At 49.2% G+C, this 27,575-nt stretch overlaps 1 protein-coding gene across 1 annotated transcript in view; it reads right to left on the bottom strand.

Annotated features, from left to right (window-relative positions):
- Positions 1 to 5,319: 5,319 nt before the first annotated feature.
- The window catches only part of LONP2 (lon peptidase 2, peroxisomal), a 133,062-nt gene continuing 110,806 nt past the window's right edge, over positions 5,320 to 27,575 (bottom strand). Inside the window, exons 12-15 of the mRNA XM_040329509.1 lie at positions 18,164 to 18,306; positions 10,299 to 10,506; positions 8,463 to 8,653; positions 5,320 to 6,684 (exon numbers count right to left, since the gene is read on the bottom strand). Of these exons, the coding sequence (XP_040185443.1) occupies positions 6,463 to 6,684; positions 8,463 to 8,653; positions 10,299 to 10,506; positions 18,164 to 18,306 (764 nt within the window). The 3' untranslated portion in view covers positions 5,320 to 6,462. The remainder of the gene's footprint in view (positions 6,685 to 8,462; positions 8,654 to 10,298; positions 10,507 to 18,163; positions 18,307 to 27,575) is intronic.

Below are 27,575 nucleotides of genomic sequence, written 5' to 3'. Positions count from 1 at the left end.
AGGGGTGCAAATTTGAAAAGGGTCCTGTGTGTTTTTGGGTGTGGTTCAGTGCAAATTTAGGGAAAAAGGTGCACAGGACACCAAACTGGAGCAGCAAAATTAATCGTTAAAAAAAATAAATCTCAATTCAAACCCCCCCCGACGATCTCCAAGGCAGAGTTTGCCGATTCCTTCACTTAACAAGTGGAGAGACTTTATCCAGGCAAGTTTTTAACATGAAACGTTGTAACTAACTTCCTCCTTGGATCAAACTTCTGTGTGTAAATGCAGGAAGTAAATCTTTTTCCGACACTTGTTTCTTACCTTTAAAATCAATATTTTTTGCTAGAAAATGACTTGGAACCCCCAAACATTATATATATTTTTTGCAGAGACCCTAGGGAATAAAATGGCAATTGCTGCAATATTTTATGTCACACTGTATTTGCCCCGCAGTCTTTCAAATGCAGTTTTTTTGGGAAAAAATACACTTCAATGAATAAAAAAAAAAAAAGTGAAAGATATTATGCAGTGAGAATTGTGATATATCTTCTAAGCAAAAAATAAATAAATTGTGATTCTCATTTTAGCCAGAATCGTGCCTCTCTAAAACCCAGCCTTACTAAAACTGGCGAGTGCAAAATTTGGTGCAACTCGGCATACAAACCAATCGGCTTCCAGGTTTTAGGCCACGTTCACACCGAGGGCGGGTTTGAACGCATAACTATTTTAAAGTTGCATTTCAGTGTGAGTTCTGGGGGGGGAGAGGGAGGTGGGCGCGGGCGCCAATCTGACAGACATCGGGGCGGATTCATGGACCGATGTCTATTGAAGTCCCAGTCGTTGTCTCGCGCCCCCCCCCCCCCCCCGTAGTACAGGAATTGGTGTGGCGTTGCACTGATTCGGATGGTGTCGTTGGTGGCAATAGGCTACAATTTGACAAATGTCAAATCACGCTGATGTTGGAGGGGCTTATTGCCAAAGCTTCATTGAACAAGCCGATTGGCTACAATCCAGAGCTGCACCAGTTTTAGTAATTCCTCCCCCACTGTGTTATTGACTCCAACAGGAAATTAGAAGCTCAATGTGTTTTTGTGTGGGGTTTATAATAAAACCGGGAAATGTGTGTGTTGTATACATTTACTGCTGCATATTTTTTTTGTTTGACATACACACTTTAAAGGTTTGTTTATTTTTTTAAATAGGTTCCCTTAAGCTTGTGCATTGTGTTCCTTCCATTTCCCTTCTAAATGTTTTTTTTTTGTCCTTTCTCACTTCCTGTTCCTCCTCAGTAAGCTTGCCCCCATCATCCGAGTTGTTCTGGCCGGGGGTTAGTCGGCGTGCTCGCCCCCTCCCTTGGGACTACATCCCTGCAGGGAGACGCATCATCCGAGCCATTCTGGCTGGGGGTTGGTCAGCATGCTTGCCCCCTCCCTTGGGACTACACAGGGATGTAGTCCCAAGGGAGGAGGCGAGCACGTTGATTAACCCCCCCCCCCCAGGGACTACACAGGGATGTAGTCCCAAGGGAGGAGGCGAGCACGTTGATTAACCCCCCCCCCCCAGCCAGAACGGCTCGGATGATGGGGGCAAGCTTACTGAGGAGGAACAGGAAGTGATATTTATCATAGCAAAAAGTTTAAAAAAAAAATTGCATTTTTGTCAAAATTGTCGCTCTATTTTTGTTTATAGCGCAAAAAATCAAAACCGCAGAGGTGATCAAATACCACCAAAAGAAAGCTCTATTTGTGGGGAAAAAAAGGACGTCAATTTTGTTTGGGAGCCACGTCGCACGACCGCGCAATTGTCAGTTAAAGCGACGCAGTGCCAAATCGCAAAAACTGGCCGGGTCCTTTAGCTGCCTAAAGGTCCGGGTCTTAAATGGTTAAAGGAACCTCTTTAAAAAATAAAAAAAACGAACCTTTACAACCCCTTTAAGATGCAGTCATTGGTACTCATGGAATAATGTTTCCAGCGGGTTGGAGGTTGGTAACATTTTGTTATGAATAATGCAGCAGCGGGTCACGTCTGTACAATTCTGTGCAGTTGGCTGTCCACCATTCCCTGATGGAATTACATCTCCTCTGTCTTTTGTTACATATTCTATTGTCTTTTGTAGAGATAAAGGTGCTGGTTAGTTGGTGTGCAGATATAAAGATTGTGGATGTTCTATGCAAAAATTACGTCTTTCTTTAGGTGCGATCAATATATTACCAAAAGGTAAACGAGCGTTAAGAACGTCAGAACTCAAAATGAAGCGAATTTATTCCACAGCTGCTGATCAGGTAGCGACACATTTTATTACTATTCGATTTTGGCAATGTTCTACTTTAGGCTATTGCATGGCTTAAACTGGTGTTTAACTTTTTTTTTTCCCCCTACATGAGTAGTACGGGTCCCCCCCCCCCCCCCCCCCAAAAAAAAAAACACCGCCTCTACATGGAGAACTGAGTGATCAAACACTGCTGATTGGTCAGTTCTCCTCCCTCTCTGCTCTGAACCAAGACTGTCAGTCACCGGCTCTCTGCGCTGTAGTGGGGGGGCTGGTTATCGCTCCGTTCACATTGGATGCCGATGCAGCTCCCAGCAGCCGTCCTGAACCACCATTTCAGCCTGAATTCGGACCTAAAAAACGGACCAAAAGATGCACAAGGGCTCCTGTGCAAATCTGCACCGGAGATATAGAGAGGCCTTCACATTCTCCTGCTATTGAGAATTGGATGCCGACATCCCGCATCCAATTTGCAATAGTGTGAACTCAGCCTCAGTCTCTTAGCGGCTTGCTCAGAGGCTGGGCCAGGTAATCTGGGTGAATCCCAACAGTAACTGCTTAAGGACCGCCGCACGACTAAATACGTCGGCAGAATGGCAGGGCTGGGCACATGGACGTACAGGTACGTCCCCTTTAAGAAGCCCAGCCAAGGGTCGCGAGCACGCCACCGCGCTCGTGACCGCGTCCTGTGCTCCGTGACTGGGCCGCCGGTGTCCCGCCATCGGGGTCATAGCTGAAGAACGGGCAGAGGTAAGTGTAAACCATGTTCTGCCTGACTTCCCCCTCCAACAAAATGAAGAGTGGGAACGCTAGTTTCCACTACAACAAAGTGTGACTGCAGCTTAAAGGTCCTGGTTGAGACCCCCCTCCCCCTTGTAAAGGTTAACACTGGGCCAGATTCAGAAAGACTTACGACGGGCGTATCAGTAGATACGCCGTCATAAGTCCGAATCTCCGCAGTCGTATATTTAAGCGTATTCTCAAACTGAGATACGCTTAAATATTGCTAGGATATGACCGGCGTAAGTCTCCTACGCCGTCGTATCTTCACTGCATATTTACGCTGGCCGCTAGGGGCGTGTACGCTGATTTACGCCTAGAATATGTAAATCAGCTAGATACGCCTATTCACGAACGTACGCTTGCCCGTCGCAGTAAAGATACATCGTTTTCGTAAGGCTTTTTCCGGCGTAAAGTTACCCCTGCTATAGGAGGCGTATCCAATGTTAAGTATGGACGTCGGACAGCCGTCAAATTTTTCACATTTTACGTCGTTTGCGTAACTCGTCCGTGAATGGGGCTGGGCGTAAGTTACGTTCACGTCGAAAGCATTGACTTTTTGCGACGTGATTTGGAGCATGCGCACTGGGATACGTTCACGGACGGCGCATGCGCCGTTCGTTCGAAGCGTCATTTACGTGAGGTCACGAATAATTTCCATAAAACACGCCCACCTCTTCCACATTTGAATTAGGCGGCTTACGCCGGCCAATTTACGCTATGCCGCCGCAACTTAAGGAGCAAGTGCTTTGTGAATACTGCACTTGCCTGTCAAAGTTGCGGAGGCGTAGCGTAAATAGGAAACGCTACGCCCACACAGAGTTACGCGCTCCCTACCTGAATCTGGCCCCCTGGCTCCCAATTACACCCCTGTGTTGTCATCTGGGCTTTCAATAGAGACAAGTGGCTATTTATACAAACATCACACAGGCTTGGACTGTTGTCACCACCAGCAACATAAAACTAAAATGTCATTCAGAGTTCGGGGTGTACTTCCACTTTAAAGTACAAATCTTCTATGTAGTCCAGAAACGTCCTAATGGCCGGTCCCGGCTCTGTCATGCCTTTTTTTTTTAGCCACACATAAGAATAAGTTTACACTACTCTTCAAAACGCATGGCCAAAAATCCTGATGAAACCTCTGAGTTCTCACCACTCCCACATTCTACACACCACTCCCACATTCTACACACCACTCCCACATTCTACACACCACTCCCACATTCTACACACCACTCCCACATTCTACACACCACTCCCACATTCTACACACCACTCCCACATTCTACACACCACTCCCACATTCTACACACCACTCGATTCATAGAATACAGCGCCTCCATTTACATCCTTAAGAGTTTAGAAAAACACAACCAAGTTATATTTCCACTGAAACCGGCCACATAAACCCCCGAAGAAATGTTAGGAAACAACCCATCCAATGGAAAAAATGACACGTTTAGGTCCATCTGTAAAGTCATGAAATTATTTTTCCTATTTATTTTCCTTGAGACTTGAGTGCTTTTTTTTTTTTCTTTAAAGTTACTGTGTTGAGCACAGAGCATTCCTACACAAGTCAAAGCTGGAAAGTCATCCCAACACTAATGTCCCACCACATACAGAATACCTTATTAATCCCAAAGGTAAATTATTGATCGTACCCCATGGTACCATCACCAACGTCCCACCCCAAGGTACCATCACCAACGTCCCACCCCAAGGTACCATCACCAATGTCCCACCCCATGGTACCATCACCAATGTCCCACCCCATGGTACCATTACCACGTCCCACCCCAAGGTACCATCACCAATGTCCCTCCACATACAGACTAAATTTATTAATCCAGAAGGGGAATTGTTGATGGTACCATCACCAACGTCCCACCCCAAGGTACCATCACCAACGTCCCACCCCAAGGTACCATCACCAACGTCCCACCCCAAGGTACCATCACCAAGGTCCCACCCCAAGGTACCATCACCAACGTCCCACCCCAAGGTACCATCACCAACGTTCCATCCCATGGTACCATCACCAGCAATTAGTTAACTTTATCTTTTTTTGTGTTGATCCTTTTGAAATCTGCCTAAATTTACCCCCCCCCCCACATACACACTCTCTTATTTTGTAGTCATGTGATGGCTAATCTGTGGTTTGTGTTCCTTTTTTGTAGAGTGGTGGTCAGAGCTTCTTCCTCTATTGAGGTAAACCAGCTTCTGTGATAGAGAAAAATCAGAGAGATGTATATTGTTGACCACAGGGGAAAAAGATAAAACAAAAGTTGTTTTAGATTAATTTTTTTTTAATTAAAATAATTATTTGTACATTTTTTTCCTCTGAGCAATCAATATGTAATTAACAAGTACATAAACATGAACAGTACTGACATTTATTATTATTAAGTTTTCTGATTACATTTCACTTTCATGTAAATCGGAAAATTAAACATTCACTTTTTACTCTTTAAATTGTTAGCCATTTATATTGGTGCTTCATTTCTTTTCGTATCTGTAAATTAAAGGTGAAATTTAGCCTAAATGTTTTGAATATCAGACCGATTAAAGCGCTCCCCCTCCCCCCCAATTTATTCAAAAAAATGTTTTAATGATGTTTTCCAATTTTTTTTAATAAATTTTTTGTCAATTAAATTTTTTTTTTTTTATAGTTTACGTTTTTTTTAAATGACTTTCTTTTTCAAGTATTTTTACAACGCTGAAGGGGGGAGGAGTTTGGACCCCTGACATCTCACCTTTGAGACAACAAAAAGCAATCAAGGACACAGATTCTTCATATCCTTTCTCTGTAGCCTCAGTTGCACAGAGAGGCTCCTGTTCGTTCATAAACCGAAGCATAGTAAACACAGTTTACTATGCTGTTATAAACAGACACAGGTGCGCTTGTTACGAATTGCTCACTGTGTCCAATTCAGAAAAGCAAGGGTTCGGTAAATTAAACATTTACCCGCCCCTTCCTCCTCCACTCTTCAGCCCCCTGCAGCAGCTGGAGAGGGTAGCCTGAGGCGCTGCGGAGATAACGACGACCCCGGGCACATGGGGGGAAATCAGATGTGGGCAGCCCAGGGTGCAGTTTGACTTGACAACAATAACAGAACAATGCATTGCGTCTGTGTCTCTCCCTCCAGCAGCTGAAAGCCAGGGAGAGAGGGAGAAACTGGCTTTCAGCTGCTGGAGCGAGACACACAGACACCGTGCATTGCTCTGTAATTGTCCCTGCGCCCCTTCGCACTGCTACAGCAGGCCCGGTACACTCTTTTTGGCGGCCCTGCCTACAGTGAGTGGCGCTGTGTACCAGCAGCAGTACAGGCAATTTTCAATCTGCTTCCGCAATAAAAAAAATAAAAATAAGGTGCAAACTGCAGAAGAAATGTGAGAAGAGATCCCTCCGCTGTGTAGAGTGAGAGATGGAATCACAGTTTACTGTTCAGCAGCTCCTGCCCGCTTTTCAGCAGGAATCCTCCATCGAACGCCGCGTTCAGGACGTCATCCAGGGCCGTCGCGAAAACAAAATTCAGATCCCTTCTGACGTTGACCGGAATCTCTTCTAGATCCTTCTCGTTCCTCTGCGGTATAATCACCCGCTTCAGTCCAGCTCTGTGCGCCGCCAGGACTTTGTCTTTAATGCCACCGACCTGGAAGGAGAGACGACATGAGAACCAGACAGACGGCTTCCCCCGGATTTACATCACCCGCGGCTCATGGCCGACACCACATGGGTGAGAGGAGGACAATATTCTAAGGCCAAACCTCACACTACTACTACTGCATGCTGCCATTTTTTTCTTTATTAAATACATTTTATAACAGAAAGTTGTTGTTTTTTTGCTAGAAAATTACTTAGAACCCCCAAACATTATATACTCAAGTATAAGCCGAGTTTTTCAGCAATTTTTTTGGGCTGAAAATGCCCCCCTCGGCTTATACTCGAGTCACCTTTTTGTGCCTGATCTCCTGGACTTTGGGGACTCGGTACTGGCTGTCCATAGGTCCCCTGGACCCCTACCTTAGAACACATGTAGCCCCACTCTTCCTCTACAAGTGTGCAAAGTTTGTTGTCTGGGGGACCTACGGCCGGGGAGCACCGATTTTTCAAAGATGGGCACCCCCTTCCATAGACTGCCATGTTAAATGGTAATTTCTTTGGTGACTTTGAGGATTCTGTACCAGTCAGCCGGCCGTAGATCTCCTAGACCTACAGCCAGCATAATGTCATTATCACAACTCGGCTCAATGTAATATTAGAATTTTTTTTTTTTTGGGTGAACCCCCGCTTTATTTAAAACCAGCAGTAATTGAAGTTTTTGACGAATTGGTGGTTGGATAACAACCCTGGCAACCAAATAGAGTCCGGTGCAGGATATTATGAGCGGAGATTGTTACGCCCACTACGATACTAGCCAACAAAACGGCTGCCTCCGAGGCGGCAACAACTTTGTCCTCGTTAGCCGCCGTGCTGTCAACACAGCTCAGTCTTCCTGTACCGGACTGTATTATTCGGTTGTCAGTGTTGTGTCCAACCACCAATTCGTCGAATTCTCAGATTACTAAGGTTTTAAATAAACCGGAAGTGACGTGGTTGGAGTTTCTGACAGGTTGGAGATATTGACAGAGCACCAGACTGAGCGACAGTAAAAGAGGGGGGGGGGGAGTTGGGAGTAAAAGGGGGGGGGCTGAGGACAGTGATGTAAAGGGGGGGACTTGGGAGTAAAAGGGGGGCTGAGGACAGTGATGTAAAGGGGGGGACTTGGGAGTAAAAGGGGGGGCTGAGGACAGTGATGTAAAGGGGGGGAGTTGGGAGTAAAAGGGGGGGCTGAGGACAGTGATGTAAAGGGGGGGACTTGGGAGTAAAAGGGGGGGCTGAGGACAGTGATGTAAAGGGGGGGCTGAGGACAGTGATGTAAAGGGGGGGACTTGGGAGTAAAAGGGGGGGCTGAGGACAGTGATGTAAAGGGGGGGCTGAGGACAGTGATGTAAAGGGGGGGGAGTTGGGAGTAAAAGGGGGGGGGCTGAGGACAGTGATGTAAAGGGGGGGGAGTTGGGAGTAAAAGGGGGGGGGGGCTGAGGACAGTGATGTAAAGGGGGGGAGTTGGGAGTAAAAGGGGGGGGCTGAGGACAGTGATGTAAAGGGGGGGAGTTGGAAGTAAAAGGGGGGGGGGACTGAGGACAGTGATGTAAAGTAGATGCTATGATATGAAGGATAGGATGTGATGTAAAAGGGGGCCATGACGTGTTATAGTGCAAACATAAGATTCGGACATCTGCCTGGAAGAAAATTTTACCAACTGGACCCCCGTAATTTTTTTTTATTCAAGACCCCCCGACTTACTGTAACCAAAACGCAACTGAAGATTACATTAACCTGGTTAGGGACTGATGAATGAATACCCCTCTTCCCCGCCATGCGACTTACAGGTAGGACGAGGCCCCTCAATGTGATCTCTCCAGTCATGGCAACATCTGAAGACACCAGCCTGCCGCTAAAGAGCGAGGCAAGGCAGGTTACTATGGCAACGCCCGCAGACGGACCATCCTTTGTGACGGCCCCAGCTGGAAAGTGCAGATGAATGTCGGTGTTGTCAAGGAGATCAAAGCTGCCAGACGCTGAAAGAGAAGAAGAAGAAGAGGAGGATGCGGCAGTCATGTCACAGGATACGTCGTCGATGTACCGCACGTCTCTGAGACACAAACTTCAAAAGAACAGAAAAACATTTTGCGAGACGCACAAATCATAGAACGGGCATTGGGAGGAGAAGAGGTTGAAAACTGAAATCTGGCCAGGCAGAAAAATAAAATGCAATTTAACGCAGTTGTCCTAAAAATCAAGTTAGGCCTCTTGCGCACTGCAGCTTGAAAAAGCTCAGTAGATTGTATTTTTTTCTGAGCTAAAATACGGCCCATTAATTGTAATGTGCCTGCGCACACAGAAGCGCAAAACAAGCAGCGTGTATTCTTCAGTAAAAAAAAAAAAATAGAAAAATCTGCACATGGTCAGTAATATAAGCCTCATGCACGCAAATGCGCACATTTGCGCGTAATCACCATTAACATATTGTGAAAGCAAGAATACGTTTTTGTGCATTGCGTGCAAAATTGAGCGACAATACATAACAAAAAAATGCCTGCAAAAATAGATGTTTAAACAGGAGTATTGTGTGCAAGAGGTCAAACTTGCACAAAAAAAAAAAAAAAACGATCACTTTAACCGGTTAAGCCCCGGACCATTATGCAGAAAAAGGACCTGGCCCCTTTATTCGACTCGGCACTGCGTCGCTTTAACGGTCGTGCGGCGTGGCTCGCAAACAAAATTGGCGTCCTTTTCCCCCCACAAATAGAGCTTTCTTTTGGTGGCATTTGATCACCTCTGCGGTTTTTATTTTTTGCGCTATAAACAAAAATAGAGCGACAATTTAAAAAAAATAAAAAAAGCTAGATTTTTTACGTTTTGCTATAATAAATATCCCCCAAAAATATATAAAAAAACATTTTTTTCCTCAGTTTAGGCCGATACGTATTCTTCTACCTATTTTTAGTAAAAAAAAAATTTAAAAAAAAAATCGCAATAAGCGTTTATCGATTGGTTTGCGCAAAAGTTATAGCGTTTACAAAATAGGGGATAGTTTTATGGCATTTTTATTAATAATTTTTTTTTTTTTTTTTAATAGTAATGGCGGCGATTAGCGATTTTTTTTTCATGACTGTGACATTATGGCGGACTCATCGGACACTTTTGACACATTTTTGGGACCATTGTCATTTTCACAGCGAAAAGTGCTATAAAAATGCACTGTTTACTGTGAAAATGACAATGGCAGTGAAGGGGTTAACCTGTAGGGGGCGCTAAAGGGGTTAAGTGTGCGTTTCTTACTGTAGGGGGGCGTGGCTGGACGTGTGATGTCACTGATCGCCGTTCCCTATGACAGGGAACAGACGATCAGTGACAAGCCACAGAGAAGAACGAGGAAGATTTGTTTACACTTACCTCTCCCCGTTCTTCAGCTCCTGTTACCCGATCGCGCGACAACGGCGGCGATCGTGTCCGCGGGTCCCACGGTCACGGCTGGGTTCTTAAAGGGGACGTACATGTACGCCCTTGTGCCCAGCCATGCCATTCTGTCGACATATCGTTGTGCGGCGGTCCTTAAGTGGTTAAGATTGGGAGAGGGGTGGAACATCACCAGTGGCCAATCAGACTTTGCTACTGCTAGTCCCCGTTTTCCCCCCCAGTCATCATAAGGTTCCTGCTTACCATTGGTCAGCTGATACTTCTTAGCGTTGCTGCGCAGCCAGCTGATGGCGAGATGAGCCGACTCCTTCATGACGTCGCCCAGCTGTCCGGTGAGGGTTAGCTGTCCTTCCCCGTCCATACGGCTGGCCTCCACGAACATGATCTCTCCTCCCAGCGGAGTCCAGGCCAGGCCAATGGCCACGCCGGGCTGGTTCAGCCTCTCAAACACCTACAGGGACGGACAAAATGCTCCAATGAAAACAGGAAGACAAAAAGGTAAAAGGGTCTGGTGTCACCCGCCAAACCACCTCCATCCCAATATATGCAACAAAAGACAGGAGATCGCCCCGGGACTTTAAATGAGGTGAACGCGGTTAGCCAACAATCGACTGGGTCTCAAAATTTATAAAAATTGTCACGCAAACAAACATGAATCATAGCCAAGCCACTGAAATAATACATACATGTCATTACACGTATATCATGGTATAAAATTTAAATTGCAAAGCACACAGGCAAAAAAAGTATCCCAACGTGTTTCGCAAGACCATGCTCGCTTCATCAGGGGTAGATGCGCATGTGGTACATCTGCAGGGGGTATAATGAACCAAATGAATATCAACACAGAGATGGTATCGTGACAATTAGTCAAGAGGGTCAATGCCATCTCTGTGTTGATACTCATTTGGTTCATTATACCCCCTACAGATGGTACTACACGCGCATCTACCCCTGATGAAGCGAGCATGGTCTTGCGAAACGCGTTGGAAGAATTTTAATACCTGTGTAATATCATCAGCCCGCCTCTGACTCATTTGGAGTGCAAATGGATTGGAACACCTTGTCGGTTTTTATTGCGGTATCCCTTAGGGAGAGTCTCTATTTGTCCTGTTTACCATTATCATTAAAAGTGAAAAGAAAATCCCACACTTTGGGTTTATAACTTTATACATTCTATGCATGAAGGTAAAAAAACAAAACAAAATACCTTCTCTGTGCAGCGGCCCCTCCCCCCAATACTTACCCGAGCCCCATCACGATCCAGCGAGAGACTTGGCTCTCCCTTCTCACTTTTAAAGCATGCTATCCCACATTTTGCTGCGGAAAATCCGACAATAGTCCGATGGAGCGTACAAACGGTTGGATTTTCCGGCAACAGCCTGTCAACACACAATTCCCGTCGGAAAATCCGATCGTGTGTACGAGACTTTACAGAGTAAGCTATGTCAGTACAGCAGAGAAGCCTGTACAACTTTGTCAGACTGAAGGGAAGACGGGAGTTCAGCTTTAGCCCGTCAACAATCCTGAAAAACTCAAAACCGATTTGGGTGGAGACGACATTTAACCACTTCCGGACCGCCGCACGACTATAAACGTTGGCACTTTGAAGCGGGATATCCGTTATGGCAGCTTGCTGCTATAACCCAGATATCCTCGTCTTCAGGCGGCGGTCCGGTTTACAATAATGGTGGTCTCTGCGGCGGATTCGCCACAAGATCATCATTATCAGTGGCAGGAGAGGGGCCTCCCGCCCCTCTCTCGTGCCCGTCGGTAGCGATTGGGTCGTCTCTCCTGCTTGGTATGGATACGAGTGAGGGGAGGGCGACCCCCACACGTCTCCATACCATAACAGGGCGGAAGCGACGTCAAAATGTTACTTCCGCCCATAGCTCTTAAAAGGGACATTTTTTTTTAATGGTATTTTAGTGTAAATATGAGATGTGAAGTCTTTTTGACCCCCAGACCTCATATTCAAGAGGACCGGTCATGCTTTTTTCTATTACAAGGGATGTTTATATTTCTTGTAATAGAAATAAAAGTGACCCAAAAAAACAGAAAAAAAATAAAGTAAAATACATATATATATATATATATATATATATATATATATATATATATATATACCGTATTTATCGCGGTATAACGCGCTCCCGCGTATACCGCGCACCCCTAATGTTGCCCCGAATCCTGTGGAAAAAACGTTTTTTTTGTACTTACAGTTTTGGTGTCTTGCGCGGCGTCCATCGGCGGCCTCGTCGGGTCCGGTGTCCGTCTGCGGCTTCGCATGTCCTCTTCGTCGGGTACGGGTCCTTCTGCGGCTTCCGGGGGTCCTTTTTGTCGGGTCCGGCGTCCTTCTGCGGCGTCCCCCCCGCTCGTTTCCCGTGCCGAGTTTGAATACTGCGCCGACATATACCGAGCGCAGTACACTCGTGTATCGTCGAGCAGGCTCGGCAACTCTCGCGCCGACGTCCTGTACGCTCAGGACGTCAGCGCGAGAAGTGCCGAGACTGCCCGAAGATACACGAGTGTACTGCGCTCGGTATATGCCGGCGCAGTATTCAAACTCGTGGCGGGAAAGCAGGTATTGGCGTATACAGCGCACCCACGATTTTGCCCTGATTTTCAGGGCAAAATAGTGCGCGGTATACGCCGATAAATACGGTATATATATATATATATATTTTTGAAGCCCCCTGCCGAGCTTGCGCGCAGAAGGGAATGCATACGTGAACAGCGCCCGCATATAAAAACGGTGTTTAAACCACACATGTGAGGTATCGCCGCGATCATTAGAGCGAGAGCAATAATTCTAGCCCTAGACTTCCTCTAACTCAAAACAGGCAACCTGTAGAAATTTTTAAACGTTGCCTATGGAGATAAAAGGCTAAAAGTTTGTCGCCATTCCACCAGCAGGCGCAATTTTGAAGCGTGACATGTTGGGTATCAATTTACGCGGCGTAACATTATCTTTCACAATATAAAAAAAAAAAAATTGTGCTAACTTTACTGTGTAATTTTTCCAAAAAAAGTGCGCTTGTAAGACTGCTACGCAAATATGGTGTGACAAAAAGTATTGCAACAACCGCCATTCTATTCTCTAGGGGTGTTAGAAAAAAAAATGTATAATGTTTGGGGGGGTTCTAAGAAATTTTCTACCAAAAAAACTAAAAAATATGTTTTTAACTTGTAAACACCACATCTGAAAAAGATGCTCGGTCCTTAAAGGCTCTTTCACACGGGCGGCCCGTCCAGGTCCGCCTGCCAGTTTTTTAGGCAGACCTGAACGGGCGCTCCGTGCTCCTCTATGGAGCCGCAGATGTCAGCGGTGACATGCCCGCTGACATCCGACCCGCTCCGATCTGCCAAAGTGTGACGGGGGAAAAACCTACTTTTCCATCCGTCTGGCGGATCGGATCGGGTGAACACGGACAGACGGTCCGTGTTCATCCGATCCCCCCCATAGGGGAGAGCGGAGAAAAGAACAGGCGGTCCCTGCACAGTGTGCGGGGACCGCCCTGTCATCCGCCGCCTCAGCGGGGATCAACGGAGCGATCCCCGCTGAGAAAGCGTAGGTACACGGGGCGGATCATTACTGATCCGCCCCGTGTGAAAGGGGCCTATAGGGTCACTAAAGGAATTTATTTTTTTCTTCAAAATAACAAACATGTTATACTTACCTCCACTGTGCAGTTCATTTTGCACAGAGTATCCCCGATCCTCCTCTTCTGGGGTCCCTCGGCGGCTGTCTCTGGTCCTCCCCGCAAGAACTCACCACAGTCATGTGAGAGAGCTCGCATGGTGATAAGTCCTTGCGGGCGCGCTCCCGTGATACAGCGAGCGGCCATAGCCGCTCACTGTATCACACGCCCCCCCCCCCCCCCTCGGCGCGTCGCGTCACTGGATGTGATTGACAGCAGTGCCAGCCAATGGCTGCGCTGCGCTCAATCCATCCGCTCTAGCCAATCAGCGGCCAGACTGAGCGGCGAAGAGGGCGGGACTTTCGAGGGGTCAGGTAAGTAAAACGAGGGCTCGGGGGGGGGGGGGGGGGGAGACGCATCATCAGATGTTTTTCCACCTTAATGCATAGATTGCATTGAGGTGAATTTTTGTTTTCCTTTCCTTTAAGTGGTTAAGCTTTATGATACAAAAAGATACACAGAAAAAGTGCCTCCAGCATGCGCAGTAATGCAGCACAACTCTGTCACTAAGGGAGTGAACCCTGGCTACAATGTATATGTGAAAAACACATGTAAATGGATCAAAAATAAAAACAAAAGGACAAAAGCAAAATAAATAAAAAAGCGAGTGTATTTCCAAAGCACAATGGAGTATAATGCGCCCTGCGCTCCGGCTTTACAGGCTCAGACAACCTCCCAACCAGTGCCAGCCGGAGGATTTGAAGATTTTCCAGCACAGAAAGGCAGAATCCGCCCATCTATTCATCTTCCCTCCGCTGTCAGTGTATCCGCTCGTTCCATTGTTCTTCTGCAGCAAGTCAACACTGGAGTCCCCTGTCATGTGGCAGAAGAACAATATCATCCCTGCAGGCAGGGGGGGTGGGGGGGACTCCTATAATAGGCCGCCCCGGAGTCAGGGTACAAAGGACGCTTGTTTCGGATGTAGTTCTTTACTCCTTAATCCGCTTAGTAGTTTCACTCTCATCATCGTGCCAGCAGACTTCCCTTGTTGATACAATAATTCTTCCAGGTGTCGCGTCACGTATTCTCAATCCCCCCCCCCCCCCCCCAAATGCATTGCATTGTCTGCGCCGCAAGAGACCAGACGGAGGATGCCCGCCGCGGGCCTTCTCGTGGGAGCCGACTCACCTATTCCACAGGACTCCTCTGCAATGTGTCTGTCTGGCATAATATCCGGGAATTCTCCCGGGACGGTTCCTCATAGCATTTGGGAATTGCATAAACCTGATAGGATACCTTCAGCTCAATAACAGAAGAGATGACAACCGCAGGCTTTAGGCCAGATTCACACCTATGCGTGTCGGGAACGCACACAAGACTGCGCGCTTTCCCGGTACACACTGAATGCTTCGCAAACACGCGGCAGTGAACAAGGCCTGCGTGTTCTTTATATCATGGTCATATATGCGAGGAGTGTCCAAAGTCCGGCCCGCGGGCCATTTGTGGCCCATGTTCCGGTTTTGAGTGCCCCCCCCGGGTTATTTGGACCTATATATCTTTTGTGGCCCCCCCGATGATCTCCCAGCGCCGGGGCAAAAAAAGATGTATATGCCTTGGAACGGGACAAAGAGGAGGCGGGACGAGCGCCGCCGCCGTACACACACAGGAGAATTTCCTGTTTACGGGCGGCCTCTGTAATAGGAAGTCCCGCGCTGCCATTGGACGACTGTTCTGTCCATCAAAGGAGGCGGGACTTTCTATTAAAGAGGCCGCTGTGTAAACAGGAGATTCTCCTGTAATTAATCTTCGGCGCTCGTGAGACCATTCCTGGCAATGGTGGGTGCTACATTCATGGCAATGGCGGGGCTACAATCATGGCAATGGCGGGGCTACATTCCTGGCAATGGTGGGTGCATTCCTGGCAATGGTGGGTGCATTCCTGGCAATGGCGGGTGCATGCCTGGCAATGGCGGGGCTACATTCATGGCAATGGCGGGGCTACATTCCTGGCAATGGCGGGGCTACATTCCTGGCAATGGCGGGGCTACATTCCTGGCAATGGCGGGGCTACATTCATGGCAATGGCGGGGCTACATTCATGGCAATGGCGGGGCTACATTCATGGCAATGGCGGGGCTACATTCATGGCAATGGCGATGACACTCGGGGCTGAGAGAGGAGAGAAAGGCACACAGAGCAGTTATGCCCGCCCCTCCCCACTCAGAGAAGCCTTTGTATTTTGTGAATGAGCTTACCTAATACAAAGGCTTCTGTGATTGGGCAGAAAGGGGGAGGCCGGCTTAGCAGCTGTATGACTCTAGTGCTAGATAGTTGGGCTTCCATTTGTTAGTGTATCTAAATCTACTAGTACATCTAACATCCCCCTCCCCCAGACAATGCTGCTGTCCAAAGGTGCCCCTTCACCCAGAGTGGGGGCACTCTATTACAGGAGTGAAAAAAGCCTTAAAAAAATAAACAAAAAGCTAAAAACTAGTGCAGCCACTACATTGAATGATTGGTAAGCTGCAATATATTATGATATTTTGGTTTAATAATGCTTTAAAGCAGGGATATGCAATTAGCGGACCTCCAGCTGTTGCAGAACTACAAGTCCCATGAGGCATAGCAAGAATCTTGACAGCCACAAGCATGACACCCAAAGGCAGAGGCATGATGGGAATTGTAGTTTTGCAACATCTGGAGGTCCGCTAATTGCATATCCCTGCTTTAAAGGGTCACTAAAGGAAAAAAAAAATTGACTAAAATGAATGTCTGCAAGGTAGACAGACAGAATAGTGTAATGATTCTGTTAAAAAACGAGTAAATACCTATTAAATTCCTTCATCTATATCACCTCCGGCATTCTAGTTTCTGTTCTCTCATTCACTTCCTGGTTTGCGGCGCTCGTTCATGTAAGAACTACATTTCCCAGTATGAATTGCGGCACGCCCAGTAAGTCACACCTCCTTGAAGTCTCTAACACGTAGAGAGCGTCCTGCCACACAGATGTAGTTCCCAGGAGGGGGTGAGCACGTCACAGCCTCCCATCACGGTGGTCAGTAACAATCAGACAAGCAGGAAGTGAACAGAACAGAGAAGAAATAGAGCAACTTCTGAGCAAAAACCAACAATGAGGAAGTGAAAAGAAGAATGACCACATTTCCAAACTACCATTCAGGGACACCCCCCCCCCATCCCAAAAATCAGCTTGTGCTGTAACGAATCACAGCACAGTGATTGGACACAAGAGGCGGGATTTCTCTAATTACAATCAGGGGGCGGGGACTGTGCTCCTCCAGGCATTCCAGGTCAGGACAAGTACTGTCAGTGAGTAAAGCCATGATGTGGCGGCCCTTTTTGAGGGCATAAGATTGGCCCCCGGGTGTGTCTGTGTCAGTTTCATTCCGGGACACTGTATTGTCCTGGCATAAAGGTACCCGGGACAGACCTGCAAAACGCGGGGACTGTCCCGGGCAATCCGGGACACGTGGTCACCCTAGTCAGAGCACCATAATTCTAAGAACTGGATGGACAGCAATACAAATCTTTTGGCAGCTCCTTTCTATTAGCCAGATTCAGATACAGTTACGCCGGCGTATCAGCAGATACACCGTCGTAAATTTAAGCGTATTCTGGAAACCAGATACGCTTAAATTAGGCTAAGATACGAGCGGCGCAAGTCTCCTACGCCGTTGTATCTTAGGGTGCATATTTACGCTGGCCGCTAGGTGGCGCTTCCGTTGAGTTCGGGGTAGAATATGCAAATGACTAGATACGCCGATTCAGAAACGTACGTGTGCCCGTCGCAATTAGTTACGCCGCTTACGTTAGAGATACGCCGGCGTAAAGATAAAGCTGCTCCCTAGGTGGCGCAGCCCATGCAAGGTATGGACGTCGGAACAGGCCTATCTTTTTACGTCGTTTGCGTAAGTCGTACGCGAATCGGGCTGGACGTAATTTACGTTCACGTCGGAACGGCGTACTTTAGAGCAATGCACACTGGGATATGTCCACGGACGGCGCATGCGCCGTTCATAAAAAACGTCAATCACGTCGGGTCACGAGTAATTTACATAAAACACGCCCCCCTCATCCTCATTTGTATTAGGCGCGCTTACGCCGGACCATTTACGCTACGCTGCCGTAACTTAGGAGGCAATTGCTTTGTGAATACAGCACTTGCCTCTCTGACTTACGGCGGCGTAGCGTATTTGCTATACGCTACGCCGCCTCAAAAGTGAGCCGCCCTACATGAATCTAGCTATATGTATTTTGTGTATATTTAGCCGTTTGCCTGGAGTTCAGTCCTAAATGACAAGCCGATCATTTCCCATCAGACTGTAAACGATCGTCTTCTAATATCCCCGGTCACTTCTAATCTCAGGTGAAGGGAAAGGTCAACTAATTAGCTCTTAAGAAAAAAAAAAAAGTATTTGCAGATGGCGAGGTTTGGCCAAGGTCCTTTACCTCAATCTCGTATTTTGGTGCTCCAAGTATATCCTTCAGTGCGTGATGGTCAATCAGTATTGGCATTTCGGGAGGGAGGGTCAAGTCTGCGGGGTCACCGATGTCCCGAGCTCTGGAGTCCTCTGACAGGCCGGCTTTGCCATCTGCGATAAGAAAACCACAAGGGATTATAGGAAACCGAATGTGCAATGACACTGAAATGAAATGGAGATAAATTGCCTCTTCAGCCAGCAGACACCCCTCTGTAATGAGCAGGATAAGACGCTCATCTGTGTCCCGCCATTGACCCCGAGCGACCCCCATCTCCAAATTACATTCAATGAGCACAGATGAGGAGAGATTGTACCAGGACAGAGGGGGAGGGGCTTCAGCAAACATCCAATCCCTAGCCGCACCTTTCACAAGGACCTAAAGCAAGCGCATTGATCCGGAGTTCTCCGGCGCACACGCAGCCCTCAGGCAAGAAATGTAACGGCCAGTCGGTATTTTTGTATTATTATAGGCGACTATTGTGGCCAAAGCGTCATCCACACTATGGCGTTCCGCTCTGGATTGCCGAAAAACGCTGGACACCCTTGGGATCCCCATTATTTTTAATGGCACTCAAATGGCGGCGCGATTTTGCTGCGATTGTCGCTGGACGAATCGCGGTGAAATTGCGCAAACAGAAACGCGGGACACCTGTCGCCCAAAAGAAGTTCGGGAAATTATTTTTGGCGAAGGGCGTCCCGCGATTGTGTTTGTGCGAGTTTGCTTGTGTATTAAAAATGAATTAAATTGTGTTTTTCATTTGTGGCGCTCAGATGTTGGTATCAGTGTGTATACCACTGATACCAACAATGGGGCGCAAGTTCTCCAACTGATACCAACAATGGGGCGCAAGTTCTCCAACTGATACCAACAATGGGGCGCCATTTCTCCAACTGATACCAACAATGGGGCGCAAGTTCTCCAACTGATACCAACAATGGGGCGCAAGTTCTCCAACTGATACCAACAATGGGGCGCCATTTCTCCAACTGATACCAACAATGGGGCGCAAGTTCTCCAACTGATACCAACAATGGGGCGCAAGTTCTCCAACTGATACCAACAATGGGGCGCCATTTCTCCCACTGATACCAACAATGGGGCGCCATTTCTCCCACTGATACCAACAATGGGGCGCCATTTCTCCCACTGATACCAACAATGGGGCGCCATTTCTCCCACTGATACCAACAATGGGGCGCCATTTCTCCAACCGATACCAACAATAGGGCGCCATTTCTCCAACCGATATCAACAATGGGGTGCAATTTCTCCAACCGATATCAACAATGGGGCGCCATTTCTCCAACCGATACCAACAATGGGGTGCAATTTCTCCAACCGATACCAACAATAGGGCGCCATTTCTCCAACCGATATCAACAATGGGGTGCAATTTCTCCAACCGATACCAACAATGGGGCGCCATTTCTCCAACCGATACCAACAATAGGGCGCCATTTCTCCAACCGATACCAACAATGGGGTGCAATTTCTCCAACCGATATCAACAATGGGGCGCCATTTCGCCAACTGACACCAACAATGGGGCGCCATTTCTCCAACCGATACCAACAATGGGGCGCCATTTCTCCAACCGATACCAACAATAGGGCGCCATTTCTCCAACCGATACCAACAATGGGGTGCAATTTCTCCAACCGATATCAACAATGGGGCGCCATTTCGCCAACTGACACCAACAATAGGGGGCCATTTCTCCAACCGATACCAACAATGGGGTGCCATTTCTCCCACTGATACCAACAATGGGGTGCCATTTCTCCCACTGATACCAACAATGGGGCGCCATTTCTCCCACTGATACCAACAATGGGGCGCCATTTCTCCCACTGATACCAACAATGGGGCACCATTTATCCAAATGATGCCAAAAATGGGACGCCACTTCAACAGATACCAACAATGGGGCACTATTTCCCCCACTAAAACCAACAATGGGGCTTTGCTAACCCAAATAACATTGGGGAATTTTCGAATCCCACTTGCCCCAATATGCCCCCCCCCCCCCAAAGCCTGGCCATTCGGATAAGTTTGGAGACTCCTGGTGTAGGCCATTTATGTACCTCCAGAAGCCTGGCTGGAATACTCCCAGAATGTTGCTAAGTGAGGCCTAGTCATTACTGTTCACCTCCTCCATCACAGGAGCGAGCTTTCAAACACTGAGGTCAGAGCTACTGCATCAGGGGAGGGAAAGAGCATGTGAGAAGGTTTCGAATCTGACAAAGAGCTCCCTCCTGTGATGGTGGAGGTAAGCAGTAATGACAAGGACTCACTTAGCAACGTCCTAAGAGTATTCCAATCAGGCTTCGGGAAGTATGCAAGATCGTTATTCAACTTTAAATCAGAGCTGGAGAGTTTGGCCCCGGATTCACAAAGCACTTGCGCCGACGTATCTCGAGATACGCCGCGTAAGTGCACATATGCGCCGTCGTATCTGTGCGCCGGACTCAGAAACTAAGATACGCCTGAAAATAGGCTTCATCCGACCGACGTAACTTGCCTACGCCGGCGTAGAGTGGGCGCATATTTACGCTGGACGTATTTGGCGCTCCCATTGATTTTCTATTCACATATGCAAATGAGGGAGATATGCCGATTCACGAACGTACGTCCGTCCGACGCAGTGCGTGTAAAGTCATACGTCCGGCGTAAAGTTATGCCCCATAAAGGAGGTGTAACTCAGCAGCATCCATGCAAAGGGCTGCACCAGGGAACACAAGCTGGCGTATTTTACGTAGTACGTCAATATGACTAGGCGTAGGTTATGTTCACGCTGTAGGCAGTGATCTGACGTATCTTAGGCAGTTGTTCCGACGTGATTGTGAGCATGCGCACTGAGATGCGCCCACGGGACGGCGCATGCGCAGTTGGCAATACGTATCTATCAGGCGCTCGGCCCATTATTTGCATGGGGTCACGCCTCATTAGCATGGCTCACGCCCACTTCCACTTACGCCTGAGAAACCCAGTGCAGATTTGGGAGGAAGTGCTTTGTGAATTCAGTGCTGCGTCGGCGTAGCGTAAAGGAGATACGCTACGGCGGCATAAATATGCGCCAATGTCTGTGAATCCGGGCCTTTTTATCTACAGGGTCCCCTTATCTACATGGGCAGTTCTTTTGTAAAGGTGAACCAACCCTTTAACTATGGAATGTTCACATAGACTGAGCAATACGTCACGTGTCCCCTTCCCACATAGCAGGATGCAAAGTCTGAACGTTGATTGAGCACTGTGGAATCTTCACCGTACAGGTATAATGACACCCAACACTAGAGGTCGACCGATGTGTGTTTTTCTCTGGCCGATGCCGATATTTAGAAATCGGGGCGGCCGATGGCCAATATATGATGCCAATTTTTGCGGCCGATTTTTTTATTTTTTTTTGGTGGCACTGGCTCGTGGCACTGGAAGATGGCACTAGCAGAAGGCACTGATTGGCAGGTGGCACTTATTGGCACTGGCAGGTTGCACTGGATGGCACTGAAAGATGGTACTAGCAGATGACACTGATTGGCAGGTGGCACTAATTGACACTGGCAGGTGGCACTGATTGGCAGATGGCACTGATAGGCACTGGGAGGTGGCACTAACAGGTGACACTGACTGGCAGGTGGCACTAATTGGCACTGGATGGCAATAGTTAGCACTGGCAGATGGCACTGGTTGGCATTGGCAGATGGCACTGATGGCTTTAGTTGGCCCTGTCAGGTAGCACTGGATGGAAGGTGGCACTGGTATTGGCACTGGATGGTGGCACTGGTATTGGCACTGGCAGGTGGCATTGGCAGATGGCACTGGACGGCAAGTGGCACCAATTGGCACTGGCGCAAAAAAAAAATGGTGTCACCCCCCTCAGTACAGACCCCCTCTCCCTCCAGTATAGACACCCCCCCTCCTCAGTACAGACCCCCCCCCCCCGTAGTACAGACACCAGAGAGCGGTGTGTGTCCCACGAGCGCGGGCCCCTCCTCCTCTGTGGGTGTAAACAGAGAGGAGGGCCGCCACGCTGGGTGTACCAAGATGGCCGCGGCTCCGGAGCTAGGCCGAAGCCGTGGTCACAGCATCAGGAAAGGCCGCGGCTTCGGCCTAGCTCCGGAGCTGTGGCACTGCTAGTGGCCATGTTAAATATCGGCCTAATTTGGAATAAAATCGGCCGATGCCGATTTCTCCAAAACGCCCAAATATCGGCCGATATATCGGTCGACCTCTACCCAACACCTAATAAATTCTATGTGGAAAACTGATGATCCTACAATACTGGCTTTTAATACCAACAAAGCTAAAACATGACCAAAGGAGCGGTCATCTCTGCGTACCGATACTTTTAGGCCAGTTGAAAGGCAGGAAAATTGGTGAAGAAATAGAATGATGACCAGCTGAGAACAATGAAGCGCCCCGGTTATTGCCGTATTGATTGGACAGCCCCAGAGATAAAACGCGGAATCCTTTTCAGAACAAAGCTCTTTATATATGAAGGCTACTCAGGAACCTGGAAGACGTATCACACAAGGATGGACAATACAATTAAAACGCCCAGGAATGACGATACTCGGCCAGCAGATCATTAATTTTCTCCTCTCTCTGCCGGCGACGGGGAGTAAATCTAATAGCGGAGACGGGGATATGATATTAGCGAGGAATTTATTGTAATGAAGCCAGGACATTATCACAGGGGACCAATCGGCAGAGCTCGGGGGGGTGGACAAGGATTTATGTAAACAGTTTCTGCTGGAAGACGATTGGCAGGCGGGTACAGCGGGCCCAGAGACAGTCTGCACTGCAAATGCTGAGTGATCAATACCACAGCTGTGACTTGGGGAGAAAATAACCCGATAAAACTTCAATTATCTTCTTCTTCCGCTGAGATACGTACCGAGACATGACAGATCGCTCTGACCTCCAAACACTGAAAGCTCACGACAGCCAGATCAAGACGCAACCTTTTATGTGCGCAAGCAGAGCTAGGGCACTAGAATTTGTCAGTCGTGGCTTTAAATGTGCCAGGGCCGCGTTTCTCAACCTCTCTTCGGAGTCATGGTAGTATGCAGATCTCAAGGCGTCAGAAGCCCCCCTTCACACCAGAGGTTCCCCCTCTGCCCTTCAAATCAGAGGTCCCACCATCACATCAGAAGCCCCCCTTCACACCAGAGGTTCCCCCTCTGCCCTTCAAATCAGAGGTCCCACCATCACATCAGAAGCCCCCTTCACACCAGAGGTTCCTCCTCTGCCCTTCAAATCAGAGGTCCCACCATCACATCAGAAGCCCCCCTTCACACCAGAGGTTCCCCCTCTGCCCTTCAAATCAGAGGTCCCACCATCACATCAAAAGCCCACTTCACACCAGAGGTTCCCCCTCTGCCCTTCAAATCAGAGGTCCCACCATCACATCAGAAGCCCCCTTCACACCAGAGGTTCCCCCTCTGCCCTTCAAATCAGAGGTCCCCCTATCACATCAGAAGCCCCCCTTCACACCAGAGGTTCCCCCTCTGCCCTTCAAATCAGAGGTCCCACCATCACATCAGAAGCCCCCCTTCACACCAGAGGTTCCCCCTCTGCCTTTCAAATCAGAGGTCCCACCATCAAATCAGAAGCCCCCTTCACACCAAAGGTTCCCCCTCTGCCCTTCAAATCAGAGGTCCCACCATCACATCAGAAGCCCCCTTCACACCAGAGGTTCCCCCTCTGCCCTTCAAATCAGAGGTCCCACCATCACATCAGAAGCCCCCTTCACTCCAGAGGTTCCCCCTCTGCCCTTCAAATCAGAGGTCCCACCATCACATCAGAAGCCCCCCTTCACTCCAGAGGTTCCCCCCTCTGCCCTTCAAATCAGAGGTCCCACCATCACATCAGAAGCCCCCCTTCACACCAGAGGTTCCCCCTCTGCCCTTCAAATCCAAGGTCCCACCATCACATCAGAAGCCCCCCTTCACACCAGAGGTTCCCCCTCTGCCCTTCAAATCAGAGGTCCCACCATCACATCAGAAGCCCCCTTCACACCAGAGGTTCCCCCTCTGCCCTTCAAATCAGAGGTCTCACCATCACATCAGAAGCCCCCCTTCACACCAGAGGTTCCCCCTCTGCCCTTCAAATCAGAGGTCTCACCATCACATCAGAAGCCCCCTTCACACCAGAGGTTCCCCCTCTGCCCTTCAAATCAGAGGTCCCACCATCACATCAGAAGCCCCCCTTCACACCAGAGGTTCCCCCTCTGCCCTTCAAATCAGAGGTCCCACCATCACATCAGAAGCCCCCTTCACACCAGAGGTTCCCCCTCTGCCCTTCAAATCAGAGGTCTCACCATCACATCAGAAGCCCCCTTCACACCAGAGGTTCCCCCTCTGCCCTTCAAATCAGAGGTCTCACCATCACATCAGAAGCCCCCTTCACACCAGAGGTTCCCCCTCCGCCCTTCAAATCAGAGGTCCCACCATCACATCAGAAGCCCCTTCACACCAGAGGTTCCCCCTCTGCCCTTCAAATCAGAGGTCCCATCATCACATCAGAAGCCCCCTTCACACCAGAGGTTCCCCCTCTGCCTTTTCAAATCAGAGGTCCCACCATCACATCAGAAGCCCCCTTCACACCAGAGGTTCCCCCTCTGCCCTTCAAATCAGAGGTTCCACAATTACATCAGAAGCCCCCTTCACACCAGAGGTTCCCCCTCTGCCCTTCAAATCAGAGGTCCCACCATCACATCAGAAGCCCCCTTCACACCAGAGGTTCCCCCCTCTGCCCTTCAAATCAGAGGTCCCACCATCACATCAGAAGCCCCCTTCACACCAGAGGTTCCCCCTCTGCCCTTCAAATCAGAGGTCCCACCATCACATCAGAAGCCCCCTTCACACCAGAGGTTCCCCCTCTGCCCTTCAAATCAGAGGTCCCACCATCACATCAGAAGCCCCCTTCACACCAGAGGTTCCCCCTCTGCCCTTCAAATCAGAGGTCTCACCATCACATCAGAAGCCCCCTTCACACCAGAGGTTCCCCCTCTGCCCTTCAAATCAGAGGTCTCACCATCACATCAGAAGCCCCCTTCACACCAGAGGTCCCCCCTCCGCCCTTCAAATCAGAGGTCCCACCATCACATCAGAAGCCCCCTTCACACCAGAGGTTCCCCCTCTGCCCTTCAAATCAGAGGTCTCACCATCACATCAGAAGCCCCCTTCACACCAGAGGTTCCCCCTCTGCCCTTCAAATCAGAGGTCTCACCATCACATCAGAAGCCCCCTTCACACCAGAGGTCCCCCCTCCGCCCTTCAAATCAGAGGTCCCACCATCACATCAGAAGCCCCCCTTCACACCAGAGGTTCCCCCTCCGCCCTTCAAATCAGAGGTCCCACCATCACATCAGAAGCCCCTTCACACCAGAGGTTCCCCCTCTGCCCTTCAAATCAGAGGTCCCATCATCACATCAGAAGCCCCCTTCACACCAGAGGTTCCCCCTCTGCCTTTTCAAATCAGAGGTCCCACCATCACATCAGAAGCCCCCTTCACACCAGAGGTTCCCCCTCTGCCCTTCACATCAGAGGTCTCACCATCACATCAGAAGCCCCCTTCACACCAGAGGTTCCCCCTCTGCCCTTCAAATCAGAGGTCTCACCATCACATCAGAAGCCCCCTTCACACCAGAGGTTCCCCCTCTGCCCTTCAAATCAGAGGTCTCACCATCACATCAGAAGCCCCCTTCACACCAGAGGTTCCCCCTCTGCCCTTCAAATCAGAGGTCCCACCATCACATCAGAAGCCCCCTTCACACCAGAGGTTCCCCCTCTGCCCTTCAAATCAGAGGTCCCACCATCACATCAGAAGCCCCCTTCACACCAGAGGTTCCCCCTCTGCCCTTCAAATCAGAGGTCCCACCATCACATCAGAAGCCCCCTTCACACCAGAGGTTCCCCCTCTGCCCTTCAAATCAGAGGTCCCACCATCACATCAGAAGCCCCCTTCACACCAGAGGTTCCCCCTCTGCCCTTCAAATCAGAGGTCCCCCTATCACATCAGAAGCCCCCCTTCACACCAGAGGTTCCCCCTCTGCCCTTCAAATCAGAGGTCCCACCATCACATCAGAAGCCCCCCTTCACACCAGAGGTTCCCCCTCTGCCTTTCAAATCAGAGGTCCCACCATCAAATCAGAAGCCCCCTTCACACCAAAGGTTCCCCCTCTGCCCTTCAAATCAGAGGTCCCACCATCACATCAGAAGCCCCCTTCACACCAGAGGTTCCCCCTCTGCCCTTCAAATCAGAGGTCCCACCATCACATCAGAAGCCCCCCTTCACTCCAGAGGTTCCCCCCTCTGCCCTTCAAATCAGAGGTCCCACCATCACATCAGAAGCCCCCCTTCACACCAGAGGTTCCCCCTCTGCCCTTCAAATCAGAGGTCTCACCATCACATCAGAAGCCCCCCTTCACACCAGAGGTTCCCCCTCTGCCCTTCAAATCAGAGGTCCCACCATCACATCAGAAGCCCCCCTTCACACCAGAGGTTCCCCCTCTGCCCTTCAAATCCAAGGTCCCACCATCACATCAGAAGCCCCCCTTCACACCAGAGGTTCCCCCTCTGCCCTTCAAATCAGAGGTCTCACCATCACATCAGAAGCCCCCTTCACACCAGAGGTTCCCCCTCTGCCCTTCAAATCAGAGGTCTCACCATCACATCAGAAGCCCCCTTCACACCAGAGGTTCCCCCTCTGCCCTTCAAATCAGAGGTCCCACCATCACATCAGAAGCCCCCCTTCACACCAGAGGTTCCCCCTCTGCCCTTCAAATCAGAGGTCCCACCATCACATCAGAAGCCCCCTTCACACCAGAGGTTCCCCCTCTGCCCTTCAAATCAGAGGTCTCACCATCACATCAGAAGCCCCCTTCACACCAGAGGTTCCCCCTCTGCCCTTCAAATCAGAGGTCTCACCATCACATCAGAAGCCCCCTTCACACCAGAGGTTCCCCCTCCGCCCTTCAAATCAGAGGTCCCACCATCACATCAGAAGCCCCCTTCACACCAGAGGTTCCCCCTCTGCCCTTCAAATCAGAGGTCCCATCATCACATCAGAAGCCCCCTTCACACCAGAGGTTCCCCCTCTGCCTTTTCAAATCAGAGGTCCCACCATCACATCAGAAGCCCCCTTCACACCAGAGGTTCCCCCTCTGCCCTTCACATCAGAGGTCCCACCATCACATCAGAAGCCCCCTTCACACCAGAGGTTCCCCCTCTGCCCTTCAAATCAGAGGTCCCACCATCACATCAGAAGCCCCCTTCACACCAGAGGTTCCCCCTCCGCCCTTCAAATCAGAGGTCCCACCATCACATCAGAAGCCCCTTCACACCAGAGGTTCCCCCTCCGCCCTTCAAATCAGAGG

The sequence above is a fragment of the Rana temporaria genome, chromosome 11, assembly GCF_905171775.1.
Source record: "Rana temporaria chromosome 11, aRanTem1.1, whole genome shotgun sequence".
Lineage (NCBI taxonomy): Eukaryota > Metazoa > Chordata > Amphibia > Anura > Ranidae > Rana > Rana temporaria.
The sequence above is the reverse complement of the archived record's forward strand: the minus strand, read 5'-3'. Positions and strand labels throughout refer to the sequence as shown.